This window comes from Panthera pardus, unplaced genomic scaffold (genome assembly GCF_024362965.1).
Source record: "Panthera pardus isolate Hobbes unplaced genomic scaffold, ASM2436296v1 HiC_scaffold_18, whole genome shotgun sequence".
Taxonomy (NCBI): Eukaryota; Metazoa; Chordata; class Mammalia; order Carnivora; family Felidae; genus Panthera; species Panthera pardus.
In genome coordinates this window covers 16540754-16554880 of record NW_026526743.1, presented here as the reverse complement: position 1 = coordinate 16554880, position 14127 = coordinate 16540754, and the positions used below count along the sequence as shown (strand labels likewise).

At 36.1% G+C, this 14127-nt stretch overlaps 1 protein-coding gene across 3 annotated transcripts in view; it reads right to left on the bottom strand.

The window, feature by feature from the left end:
• The window catches only part of LOC109256559 (zinc finger protein 570), a 37708-nt gene that overhangs the window by 13281 nt on the left and 10300 nt on the right, over positions 1–14127 (bottom strand). For all 3 annotated transcript variants that reach the window (XM_019431983.2, XM_019431985.2, XM_019431984.2), the window contains 2 exons: positions 8880–9006; positions 8459–8554 (listed from right to left, as the gene is read on the bottom strand). In XM_019431983.2, coding sequence (XP_019287528.2) covers positions 8459–8554; positions 8880–9006 — 223 coding nt within the window. The remainder of the gene's footprint in view (positions 1–8458; positions 8555–8879; positions 9007–14127) is intronic.

Below are 14127 nucleotides of genomic sequence, written 5' to 3'. Positions count from 1 at the left end.
AAAGAAAATAAGATGGTAGAAATAAGTCCAATTCAATTAGTAATACCAAAACATGTAATTGACTGCCATCATTTAGTTAAAACACAGATTATCATAGAATAAAAAACTTTTTAGCTATATATACTGTTTACAAGAGAAACACAGAAAATAAGAGAATAAAGGGATAGAAAAACTACATCAAGTATTAACAAAAGAAGACTAATATAGCCACACTAATATCAAGCAAAATAATTAAGAGAAAAATCATCAGTAGATTTAAAAAGGGTAACAATAATATATGGAATAATTTACCAGAAAGATAGAACAATCCAAAAACATATGACCTAATAAAATATTTTCAAAACAGAAATAACCAATTGTCAGAATTCTAAAAAAATGTATATATTCATCATCAGAATTTTTTAAATAATTTTTTAATGTTTATTTATTTATTTTGAGAGAGAGAGAGAAATAGAGAGAGAGAGAGCGTACGTGCATGGCGAAGAGCCAGAGAGAAGGGGAGAGAGACAGAATCCAAAGCAGGCTCCACAGGGTCACTGCACAGAGCCTGACATGGGGCTTGAACCCATGAAACCATGAAATCATGACCTCAGTCAAAAATCAAGAGTTGGACGCTCAACCAGCTGGAGCCATCCAGGTGCCCCTCAGAGATTTTTTTTAAATCAATAAAGACACAGAAGATTTGATCAGCAAAATTAATGAGCTTAATCCAATGAACATATATCAAATGCTGTACACTCCACAACCAGAAACAGATAACATTTTTTAGGACACAACAACCACTTAACCACTAAGACATAAAATAAGTTTTCAAAGAATTTGAATTAAATAGACCATCTTCTCTAACCACAATGCAATTAAAAAATTTTTAATTTGGAACTTAAAAATTCCACTTAATTCATGGGTCCAGAAGAAATCAATGGAAATTAGAAATGATTAGATATACATGACAACAAAAAGATGACATATCAAAACATGTGGAATATATCCCTAATATAGTCTTAAGTGCTTATAATAGAAAAAAGAAAGCCTCAAAAATAATGAATTATCTAACTTTAAAACTTAAGAAAAGAAGGGCACCTGGGTGGCTTAATTGGTTAAGCATCCAACTTAAGCTCAGGTCATGATCTAGTAGTTTATGAGTTAAAGCCCCGCATCTAGCTCTATGCTGACAGCTCAGAGCCTGGAGCCTGCTTCAGATTCTGTGTGTCTTTCTCTCTCTGCCCCTCCCCCACTTGTACTCTGTCTCTCAAAAATAAATAATAAACACTAAAATTTTTTTTGAAAAAACCCAAAACTTAAAAAAAGAGAACAGCATAAATAAATGCAGGAGGAATTAACTACTAAAGAGGAGGAATAAATGAAATTTTTAAAAAGATAAATTAGAGAGCGTCAGTGAAGAGAAAAATGACTGAAAATACTAAAAAAAAATGATAAATCCATGGAAAAATTTGTTTCTCCCTTTTTGGGAGGAAAAAGAGGTCATAGTTACATATACTACCAACTTTAGATAAGAGAAGATAATGGACAACTTTAATAAATTTGAAAATTTACATAGGACATAAAAATTCTCAGGAAAAAATGCTGTAACTTCATTACTATAGGAGAAACAGAATCTTAGAACAAACTGAATTAGTTCTTTTCACAAGAAATTCTTTTTACAAGAAAATCACAGGACAAGATGAACAAAGTTCTACCAAACATTCAAAAAACAAAGAATTTTGATTTTACACAAATTATTCTAAGGAAGAAAAAGAAGAATACTCACCAATAGATTTTATGAGACTAGTATCTTGATTCTAAAATCTGACAAGAAGAGTTCATGAAGGAAAAACTGAAGGTCAACTTCACTGATTAACATAGATGCAAAAAATATTAAATATATTGGCAAAGAGCAAGTAGCCATGAATGAAAAAGCTGTAAAAATGGATTGGTATCAGGACTACAAAGTTGGTTCAACATTAAAAATGTAATATGTAATTCACCACATTAACAGATAAAAAACTAAAAACCATCTAATCATCTATGGATAAAGAAAAACATTTATTGAAACTCAAAAGCTTTCCACAATGAAACTCTAGCAAACAGGAACAAAAAGGTATCTACCAAAAACCTTTAAACATCAGAATTATTAATAACAAAATATGAAAGCACTCTCATTAAGACCAAAGGGGAAAAGAATGCCTGCTATCATCACACAACAAAAAGAAATAAAAGGCACCCAAATAGGCAAGGAAGAAGTCAAATTTTCACTATTTGTAGACGACATGATATTCTATATAGAAAATCCAAAAGACTCCACCAAAAAATTGCTAGAACTGATACATGAATTCAGTAAAGTTGCAGGATACAAAATCAATGTACAAAAATCTGTTGCATTTCATACACCAATTATGAAGCAGCAGAAAGAGAAATTAAGAAAACAATCCAATTACAACTGTACCAAAACCAGTAAGATACATTGGAATAAACTTAAGCAAAGAGGTAAAAGACCTATATTCTGAAAACTATGAAACACTGATGAAAGGAACTAAAGATGACATAAAGAAACAGAAAGATATTCCATGCTCATGGACTGGAAGAACAAATACTGTTTAAGTGTCTGTACTACCCAAAGCAATCTAAACATTTAATGAAATCCGTAGCAAAATAACAACAACATTTTTCAAAGAAGAGCAGATAATCCTAAAATTTGTATATGGAACCAGAAAAGACCCCAAATACCAAAAGCAACTTTGAAAAAGCAAAGCAGAGCTGAAGGCATCATAATTCCAGACTTAAGTTACATTACAAGGCTGTAATAATAAAAACAGTATATGGTGCCAGGGGTGCCTGCCTGGCTGGCTCAGTTGGTGGAGCCAACTGACTCTTGATCTTGGGGTTGTGAGTTTGAGCTCCACATGTGGTGTAGAGATTACTTAAAAATAAAATCTTTAAAAAAAAACAGTATGGTACTGGCACAAAAATAGACATATAGATCAACAGAATAGAATAGAAAACCCAGAAATAAACCAATAATTATATGGTTATCTAATCTTCAACACAATAGGAAAGCATATCCAATGGAAAAAAGATAGTCACCTCAAAAAATGGTGTTAGGAAAACTGGACAGCAACATGCAAAAGAATGAAACTGGACCACTTTATTACACCATACACAAAAATATTTGCAAATAACATATCTGATAAAGGGTTACTATCCAAAATTATATATAAAGGACTATACAACTCAATAGCCAACCCCCAAATAATCCATTTAAAAAATGGGCAGAAGACATAAACAGACATTTCTCCAAAGAACATATACAGGTGGCCAACAGACACATAAAAAGATGCTCATCATCACTCATGATCAGGGAAATGCAATGGAAACTACAATGAGATATATCACTTCTTACACCTGTCAGGATGGCTAAAATCAACAGCACAAGAAACAACAGGTGTTGACAAAGATGTGGAGAAAAAGGATACCTCATGCACTGTTGGGAATGCACACTGTTGCAGCTACTGTGGAAAACAGTATGGAGCTTCCTCAAAAAGTTAAATATAGAACTACCTTATGGTCCAGCAATTGCATTACTGGGTGTTTACCAAGAATACAAAAACACTAATTCAAAAGGATACATGCACCCCTATGTTTATAGCAGCATTATTCACAATAACCAAATTATGGAAGCAGCCCAAATGTTCATTGATTGATGAATGGATAAAGACAATGTGGTATATATATACAATGGAATATTATTCAGTCATAAAAAAGAATGAAATCTTACCATTTGCAATGACATGGATAGAGTTAGATAGTCTTATGCTAAGTGGAATAAGTCAGACAAAGACAAATACCATATAATTCATTCATGTGGAATTTAAGAAACCAAACAAGCAAAGAGGAAAAAAGAGAGAAAAAGAGACAAACCAAGAAATAGACTTAAATACAGAGAACTGATGGTTACTGGGGGTAAGGGTGGGTTGGAGGATGGGTTAAATAGGTGATGGGGATTAAGCAGTGCACTTGTGATGAGCACCGGGTGATGTATGAAATTTTTGAATCATTTACTGTACACCTGAAACTAATACATGATATGTTAACTAATTAGAATTAAAATAAAAACTTTAAAAAAAGAATGCCTGCTATCACTACTTTAGTTCATACTGTATTGGAGATCTAAGATAGGGCAATAGGAAAAAGAAATTAAAAGTATAAGAATTTAAAATGATTCACAGATAGCCTGCCCATAGAAAAAAATCCAAAGAAATCTAAAAACTATTAGCATTAATGAGAAAGCTTGGCAGCATTGCTGGATATAAGGTCAATGTATAAAAGTTAAGTTCATTTTAAAACATGAGCAACAAATATATATATATATATAATATTTTAACATAGTAACAAAACTAAGATGCCTAGGAATTATTCTAACAGAAGATATGCATGGCCTTTATGAAGAAAATTATAAAACATACCAAAGGAAAATTTAAAACCTAAATAAATGGAGAGATAAACTACAGAATAAAAAATTTACAAATAGAAAAATTTACAAAACTGATATAGAGTATAAGTAAAATTTCAATCAAAGCCAATCACTTTTTTTGTTGTTTTCTGGTGGAAATTGACAAGTTGGCTCTAAACTATTCAGATGGCCAATGGGCAAAGAAGAAATTCTGAAAAACATAAAACAAGGTGTAGGGGACTTGCCCTAACAGATATCCTGTTCTTTTTTTTTTTTTTAATGTTTATTTATTTATTTTGAGAGAGAGGGAGAGTGTACATGAGTAGGGGAGGGGGGGGGGAGAGAGAGAGAGAGAGAGAGAGAGAGAGAGAGAGAGAGAGAGAGAGAGAATCCCAAGCAGACTCCATGCTCAGCATAGAGCCAGACATGGGGCTCCATCCCACGAATTGTAAGATCACCACTTGAGCTGAAATCAACAGTCAGATACTCAGCTGACTGAGCCACGCAGGTGCTCCAGATATCCCATCTTATAATAAAGTATTTTAATTAAGAAAGTGTGGTACTGGCATAAGGAAACAGAGATCAATGAAATGGAATAGAGCTCAAAATCAGACCCATAAATATACTATAATCCGATACATTAAGATGCTTAGTCAGTTAAGCATTTGATTCTTGATTTTGACTCAAGTCATGTAACATTCTGAACAATGAGCAAAGAGAGCTCATTTCTTCAATAACTCTAGGACATTTGGTTTTCCACTAAGGCACAGAAATTAAATTCTTACTTCAATCTCAAAAATCAATTTCAATTGATTCAAGCCCTAAATATGAAAGGAAAATCTTTAGAAGACAATTTGAGAATATCTTTATGATTTTAGAATACAAAGTTTACTTAAAACAAAATACCAAAATCAAAAATATAAACTACAAGCATATATATAAAAGACAACCTTCCCCAAAATGAGCAAAAGACTTGAGCAGGCACCTCACAAAAGTGGAAATCCAAATCCAAAAGATGCCCAATTTATTTTGTAATCAAAGAAATTCAGATGGCAAGTATAGCAGATAATATTTCACACTCATCAAATTGGCAAAAAAATTTTTAATTGGTCAATTTTGAGTATAGAGCAGTGAGTACTCTCACACACAACTATGAGAAATGTAAATTAATACAAGCACTTTGGAAAGTAAATAGCATTATTTAGTAAATTCCTGGCTATGTTCTCTATATAAACTCCAGCATTTGTACACCAATAGTCACATATAAGGTTCACAGAAGTTAACATTTATAATAGCACAAAATGAAAACAACTCAAATGACCTTCAATGGATAAATTATGGTTTACATGGTGGAATACATTACATTTGAGCAGACAAAAATTCAGGAAACCATAGCTACTAAAATTAACACAGATAAATCTCAGGAATATAATTTTGAGTTTAAAAAAAGTCAGAATTACATGCATAATATATTTCCACATGTAAAAAGTTGAAAACACAAAAATATAATATTTTGTTTAGGAGTATATGGTATACTAAAGAAAAGGCAAGAATGGGGCGCCTGGGTGGCTTAGTCAGTTAAGTGTCCAATTTTTTATTTCGACTCAAGTCATGATCTCACAGTTGTGAAATCAAGCCCTGAATAGTGCTCAAGCTGGGCATGGAGCCTGCTTAAAATTCTCTCTCTTGCTCTCCCTCTGCCCCTCCCCCATGCTCTGTCTCAATCTCTCTCTCTTTCAAAAAAAAAAAAAAAAAAGAAGAAAAGAAAAAGAAAGAAAGAAAGAAAATGCAAGAAAAGATAACAAAATTGTAGAATAATGGTTTCTCCAGTGAGGGTTGGGGATGGATCATAGGTGGGGAATAGTATACCATTAGGCAGGGGCCCTCATGAGTCTATAATAACATTGACAATTTTCTGTTTCTTTTTTTTTTTTTAAGATTTTATTTTTTTTTTACTGAGCCAGTCAGGTGCCCCAACAATTTTCTATTTCTTAAGCTAAGAAGTATGTACCTGGGTTTTTGTTCTATTAATATTTAAGCTATATACATATATTAATATACATTCCTGTGTGTGTGATTTATTTAATAATAATTAATAAATAAAATTTAACCATATGTTCCTTGAAACTACAGTTCCACATCAAATATTTTTCTTAAAAAACTGAACAAGGACATAAAAGACTGGAGAGAGGTAGCGGGGGGTGAGGTGAGTTGGGGAGTGGTAGTGACAAGAGATGTTTACAATGTCCCTAATTTTCTTTTGAACTTTAGTCCTCCATTTTACCTTAATGCTTCCTATGTCTATCTAAAAATCCTTCCTTTTTTTTTTAAGTTTTTATTTATTTAATTTAAGAGAGACGGAGACAGTGTGAGCAGGGGAGGGACAGAGAGAGAGAGAGAGGGAGAGAATCCTAAGCAGGTTCCTCACTGCTAGCACAGAGCCTGATGTGGGTCTCAAACCCACAAAACCAAGAGATCATGACCCCAGCCAAAACCAATAGTTGGAAGCTCAACAGACTGAGCCACCCAGGTGCCCCTAAAAATCCTTCCTATGCCACAACCCTAAACTCTTTAGTCTCTTCTCTCTGCAATGGTTTCTAGCTTCTGCCCTGTGTTTTTGTTGTTGTTGTTTTTAATTTGTTTTTATTTCTATTTCTATTTTTTATTTTTTGAGAGTCAGAGACAGAGCACAAGTGGGGTTGGGGCAGAGAGAGAGAGACAGAATCCGAAGCAGGCTCCAGGTTCTGAGCTGTCAGCACAGAGCCCAAGGAGGGGCTTGAACTCCCTGGCTGTGAGATTATGACCTGAACCAAAGTTGGATGCTTAACCAATGAGCCACCCAGGTGTTCCTGACCTGTGTTTTTGTTAGAGACCATCATCTTCTCAGTTACCCAGGTTCCTTGGCCTCTCACCTTTTTGTCTGATCGTCCTTATACCAGCTTTCTTTTCAAATATGCTATTTATAGTTAATACTGTATCTCTGCTACTAGTCTATCAATTGTTTGATTACTTATACAAATATGAAGCGCTCTAACATCTTGCATGTACTTTGTTTAAAAATTCAGTAAATGTTGGAGCACCTGGGTGACTCGGTCGGTTAAGCATCTGACTTCAGCTCAGGTCATGATCTCACGGTCTGTGAGTTCCAGCCCTGTGTCAGGCTCTGTGGTGATAGCTCACAGCCTGGAGGCTGCTTCAGATTCTGTGTTTCCATCTCTCTCTGCCCCTCCCCCCCTCAAAATAAACAGTAAAAAAAAATTTTAATTCAATAAATGTTGATGAAACAATGAATGAACTGACCACTGAGAGAAAAATGAGGCATTTGGAGATTCACTACTACTACAGCAATAGCAAGTAACAGCCTTTGAGTTCACAGTATGAGACAGGAACTCTTCAAGTACTTTAAAAGAATTATCCTATTTTATAGAAAGGTTAAGTAACTTGCCCAAAATTTTACTGCCTGTAAGTGTCAAGATCTGAACATGGCACTTGAGTTACAGGTGTCTGTAAAGTTCAAAAGCTTATCAGGTTAGGAAAAGATTTTTTGAAGACTGGAAGAGTTCTTAGAAAGGAGAGAGCAAAGTATTAAAGGAGAGATAGTTAAGAATAACAAATTCGGGGGGTGCCTGGCTCAGCTGGTTAAACATCAACTCTTGATTTTGGCTCAGGCCATAATCTCACAGTTTGTGAGATCAAGCCCTGTGTCAGGCTCTGCGCTGACAGGGTGGAGCCTACTTGGGATTCTCTCTCCCTCTCTCTGCCCACTGAGCCCCCCACCCCCACCCCAGGTCTTGCTCTCTCTCTCCCTCTCTCCCAAAATAAATAAATAAACATTAAAAGGAAGAAAAACAAATTTGTGAGAATGCTCTAAAAGGTCCCAGTGTCTAGTAAAACCTAGAACATCCAAGAACATGCCACCAAAGAAGAGTGAAGGGGTGACACCTCTATGTCCAGCAGAGCTGTCACCTGCAGAGGTTTTTGCCTGCCTATTTCTATTTCCTCTTCACTCACCTGAGCACAAGCCTTTGGCCAGCTCTCTCGTCACCATCCAGGGCTCTTTCCCTTGTTCCAATAATAATATCACACTTGGCTTAGAAAAGCAAAGTCCTGCATATATGAAAAGAAACAATTTGGTCATGCTGTGATATCCCAGAACTCATAACCAATCCTTTGATTAACGGGGAAGAGGAAGCTTACAGTAAGTTGGAGACAAATGTGTAAAGACATGTGTTCAAAGTACAGGAAAGCTAAAGCTTCCAACACAGATTAATAATAGACCCATCCACTGGCAACTCCACAAATATTAAACCATTACTTTGGCACAGCAACAGATATTCTGCCAAGCACTGAGGATGCTATCCAAAGATTCATAATGGTGGTAGCAAAGAGGCCCTTATGAGTAGAAACTCAATTTTGGAAGAAATATTCTTACCTAGGGACACCAAGATCCTATAATTCTCCAACATCACATTACTGTACAGATGCCTTTGAGAAGAATTTAGACAATCCCACTCTTCTCTGGAGAAGTCTACAGCCACATCTCTGAAGGTCACCAACTCCTGAAATGAAATCAATAAATGAAGTGAAATAAGTTCATCTGTTAACATACTCACTTTATTTGTTCTGCCCCAAGCATACTGGGCTCTCCTTTATATTACATCCTCAACTATATGTCAAGCATGTTCCCCCTCAGGCCTTTTGTACTTCTCAGATCGTTCTGTATAAAAATAGCAAACTCTTACCCCTGTTCCCCGTTTCCTAGCCCTCCTTTATTGTTCTCCATGGCACTTAATTATTTTGTTATTGTCTGCCCCAGCCTCCACTGACATGTGAAGTCCATAAGGGTAGAGTACATTTTTGCTTTGCTCACTGCTATATCCCTAGTTATAGAAGAGTATTTGGCACACATGAGGCATTCAAATATTTGCTGGATAAATTGAATTAATGAAAGAATGGTTTGAAAAGTTGAAGAAACTATGAAAGGATCAAAAATGAGACCAGAAAGTGCTTGCTATATCTCTGAAAATTGTGCTAGACCAAGCAGAGAAAATCACCAGTTCCATTAAAATTCAAATACTTTGGAGTGCCTGGGTGGCTCAGTCAGTTAGGTGTCTGACTTCGGCTCAGGTCATGATCTCACGGTTCATGAGTTTGAGCCCTGCATTGGGTTCTGTGCTGACAGCTCAGAGCCTGGAGCTTGCTTTGGATTCTGTGTCTCCCTCTCTCTCTGCCCCTCCCCTGCTCACACTCTGTCCCTCTCTCTCAAAAATACATAAACATTAAAAAAAATTTTTTTTTTATCGAAGGAAACAATCAGCAAAACTAAAAGGCAACCAATAGAATGGGAGAAGATATTTGCAAATGACATATCAGATAAAGGGTTAGTACCCAAAATCTATAAAGAACTTATCAAACTCAACACCCAAAAAACAAATAATCCAGTGAAGAAATGGGCAGAAGACATGAATAGGCACTTCTCCAAAGAAGACATCCAGATGGCCAACCAACACATGAAAAAATGCTCAACATCACTCATCATCAGGGAAATACATAACAAAACCACAATGGGATACCACCTCACACCTGTCAGAATGGCTAACATTAACAACTCAGGCAACAACAGATCTTGGCGAGGATGTGGAGAAAGAGGATCTCTTTTGCATTGCTGGTGGGAATGCAAGCTGGTGCAGCCACTCTGGAAAACAGTATGGAGGTTCCTCAAAAAATTAAAAATAGAACTACCCTACAATTGCTCTACTAGGTATTTATCCAAGGGATACAGGTATGCTGTTTCAAAGGGGCACATGCACCCCAATGTTTATAGTAGCACTAACGACAATAGCCAAAGTATGGAAAGAGCCGAAATGTTCATTGATGGATGAATGGATAAAGAAGATGTGGTATATATATACAATGGAGTATTACTCGGCAATCAAAAAGAATGAACTCTTGCCATCTGCAACTATGTGGATGGGACTAGAGGGTATTATGCTAAGTGAAATTAGACAGTCAGAGAAAGACAAATATCATATGACTTCACTCATATAAAGACTTTAAGATACAAAACAGATGAACATAATGGAAGGGAAGCAAAAATTATATAAAAACAGGGAGGGGGACAAAACATAAGAGACTCTTAAATATGGAGAACAAACAGAGGGTTGCTGGGGGGGGGGGTTTGTGGGAGGGGGGATGGATTAAATGGGTCAGGGGCATTAAGGAATCTACTCCTGAAATCATTGTTGCACTATATGCTAACTAATTTGGATGTAAATTAAAAAAATAAAATTAAAGAAAATTTTTAATTCAAATACTTTAATCCAGAGTACTTAAAATTTTGTTCAAAGAAATGGGTGTTCTGCTTATAATACTGGTTCTACCTACAGGGCCTGGGCAAAGTTCTTAAAAACTTGGGCTATGCTGTGATTAAGCTGGATTCTGGATTTCTAGATGTCTATAATGTGACCACCTGCTGATGAAAACTAACATATGTGTTGGTGTGCATGTATGCATACATTTATATATAGGTAACTATGTATTACAAAATTAAAAGAGGTGAATCTGTCAAGGCAAGAAAATATTTATTGGGCATTTGATAAAATTTTGTCATAGTTAAACTGTCTCTACAGAATAAAAATTATTGAAGTGTTTTACAACACTCAATAAGTTTTTTTCTTATTTAATTATATGAAGTAGATTGTGAGTTTCTTCATCTCTGCTCTACCAACAATAACATCCCTCATATGTTACATATATGCTTCCAAAAACATTTTCCTTACCTTATATAAATATATATAATAAATGTATAACTATTTTTAATATATGACATACATGTTTTCAATGATTCTGTTTTTTATTATTTTTTTTTATTTTAGAGAGAGAGGGAGAGAGGTGGGAGAGAGAGGGAGGGAGGGAGGGAGGGAGGGGGAGAGAGGGAGAGAGAGAGAGAGAGGGAGAGAAACTTAAGCAGGCTCCACAGTCAGCGTGGAGCCCAACACGGCTTGATCCCACAACCCTGGGATCATGACCTGAGCCGAAATTAATAGACGCTCAACCAACTGAGACACCCAGGAGGTACCCCTCAATGATTCTTTTGATGAAATTTAATGAAAATAATGACAATGTCAATATAATGAGCTTAAAGTATTACTTTCAAATATTTGACCTCTAACAAATGATCTCTTAAAATATTTGACCTCTATATATACAATGGAATATTATTTAGCCATAAAATGGAATGAAATCTTGCCATTTGCAGCAACATGATAGATCTAGAGAGTATAATACTAAGCAAAATAAGCCAGTCAGAGAAAGACAAATACCATATGATTTCACTCATATGTGAAATTTAAGAAACAAAGCAAATGAACAAAGGGAAAAAGACAAACCAGAAAACATTTTATTTTATTTTATTTTATTTTATTTTATTTTATTTTATTTTAATCCAAGTTAGTTAACATATAGTAATAATGATTTCAGGAGTAAAATTCAGTGATTTATCACCTACATATAACACTCAGTGCTCATCCCAACAAATGCCTTCCTTAATGCCCATCACCCATTTAGCCTGTCCCTCCACCCAACACCCCTCCAGCAACCCTCAGTTTGTTCTCTGTATTTAAGAGTCTCTTAAGGAAAAACAGATTCTTAAATATAGAAAACAAAAAGATGGTTACCAGGGGAAAGGTGTGGGAGGTAGGTGAAATAGATGAAGGGGATTAGGAGTGCACTTGTCTTGATGAGCACTGAGTAATGTGCGGAACTGTTGGATCACTATATTGTACACCTGAAACTAAGCACTGGAAGTTAACTACACTGCAATTTAAAAAAATAAATGAAAATAAATAAATTTAACCTCTAACCAAATATGTGTGGTTTCAAAATCCATTCATAATTATAATCAAGCCAGTATGAAGAAAGTCAACAGTTCCCTTCACCTTTTTGCCTTCATAGAAACATGGCTCCCACCTGAGAGGACCTACTACTTCCCCTGAAGCCCTGTCATGTGGTGACTGTTTTATCTCCCACACTCCTTGTACCACAGCACCCAGAGACCTCTTTGCTCCTTAAATTTGTTTCTAGACCATTACCCCTCCCACCTACCTAAAAGCCACCTAGTTTTAAACATTCATGAAATCAGACTCTATCATCCCTGTTTTAGTTGCCTACCAATTCCTGGTAGATAGCAATAGTCTGTCATTCCTTTAACACCTCAGCACCTGACTCACTGTCACTCTCTCCAGCACTACTCCTATCATATATAATCTTTGGTCCTTTCAATATCTATATAAATAATCCTCCCAACATCCAGGGCTCTCAGCTGTGTCGCTTCTCTCCTCCAGTAGTCTTGTCTTCCACACTTGTATAGTCATTCACTTCTATTGCCATGCCCCAGACTTTGTCATTACCAATAAGTAGCAAACCCTCCATAATCTCAACTCTCACTATCCTGACTTCTTCCTCCTATATTCCAACTTTTGCCCTCTAGTACCCCAATTAGGAAAATTCTCTGACCCCACTAGAACCTACAAATCACGTTCTACTTACCACATTTTCAATGTTTCTCAACCCCACATTCCCTCACTTCCTACCACAACCATTTGTTATGGATATACCCTCAGTTTCCCTGCCCTTAGTCACCTGGTTAAACCACAGCCATCTCTCAGAATACTCTACTTCTGTACCCTGAACAGCTGAACTTTGCTGGAGAAAGTCACACCAATCATGCTATCTGGTCTCACTTTAAATTCATGACACTAACGTCAAGTGGACCAAAATGCTACCTATATGATACATTTCTCTAGTCCATTCATTTCCCCACTCTCCTAAATGACCATTACATATGTTTTCCTCTCTCCTCAAGTCTTCAATATCTCCTTCCTCATCCTTACTAGTGATCTTGCTGTTTCACTAGAAAAACCAAAAGCCATTCAAAGAGAATTTCCAGAAATTCCTACAACATCTACACATATATCTGCATCTGTCCTACATACTCTAACTTGCTCCTATTACTACTCTATATGAACAGCCACTCTCCTAATAAAGGCCAACCCTTCCACTTGTCCACTAGACCTCAGCTCCTCTCACCTACTCAAGCAGTGTTCCATCACTCCCCTCTTTGCTTCTCTTCATCTTCAAATTTCCCTTTCTACTGAATCTTGAACATCAGCATACAGATATAAACCCATCTTTAAAAAACCTTGTTGTTGGGGCACCTGGGTGGCTCAATTGGTTGAGTAACCAACTCTTGGTTTTAGCTCAGGTCGTGATCCCATGGTCATGGAATAAAGCCCACACTGCGCTCCATGCTGAACATGAAGTCCGTTTGGGATTCTCTCTCTCCTCTCTCTTAACCCCTCCCCAACTCACTTGCACATGTACACTCTCTCTCTCTCAAATAAACATTAAAAATTACAGTTCAAATTAAAAACCTTGTTGACCAGTTTATCCTTCAGATACCACCCATCTCTCTTACTTCCTTACAGCTAAATTATTTGAAAGAGTTGTCTATATTTTCCATTATTTCTATTCCTGCAAGAATCACATAACAGAACATGTGTAACAGAATCACTTTGACTGCTTTGTTGAGAATAGACTAAAAGAAGGGTGGAAGCAGACAGAAAAGTTAGAAGACTATAGCAGTAATCTAGGTAGGAGATGACAGTTCAGACCAGAATGGA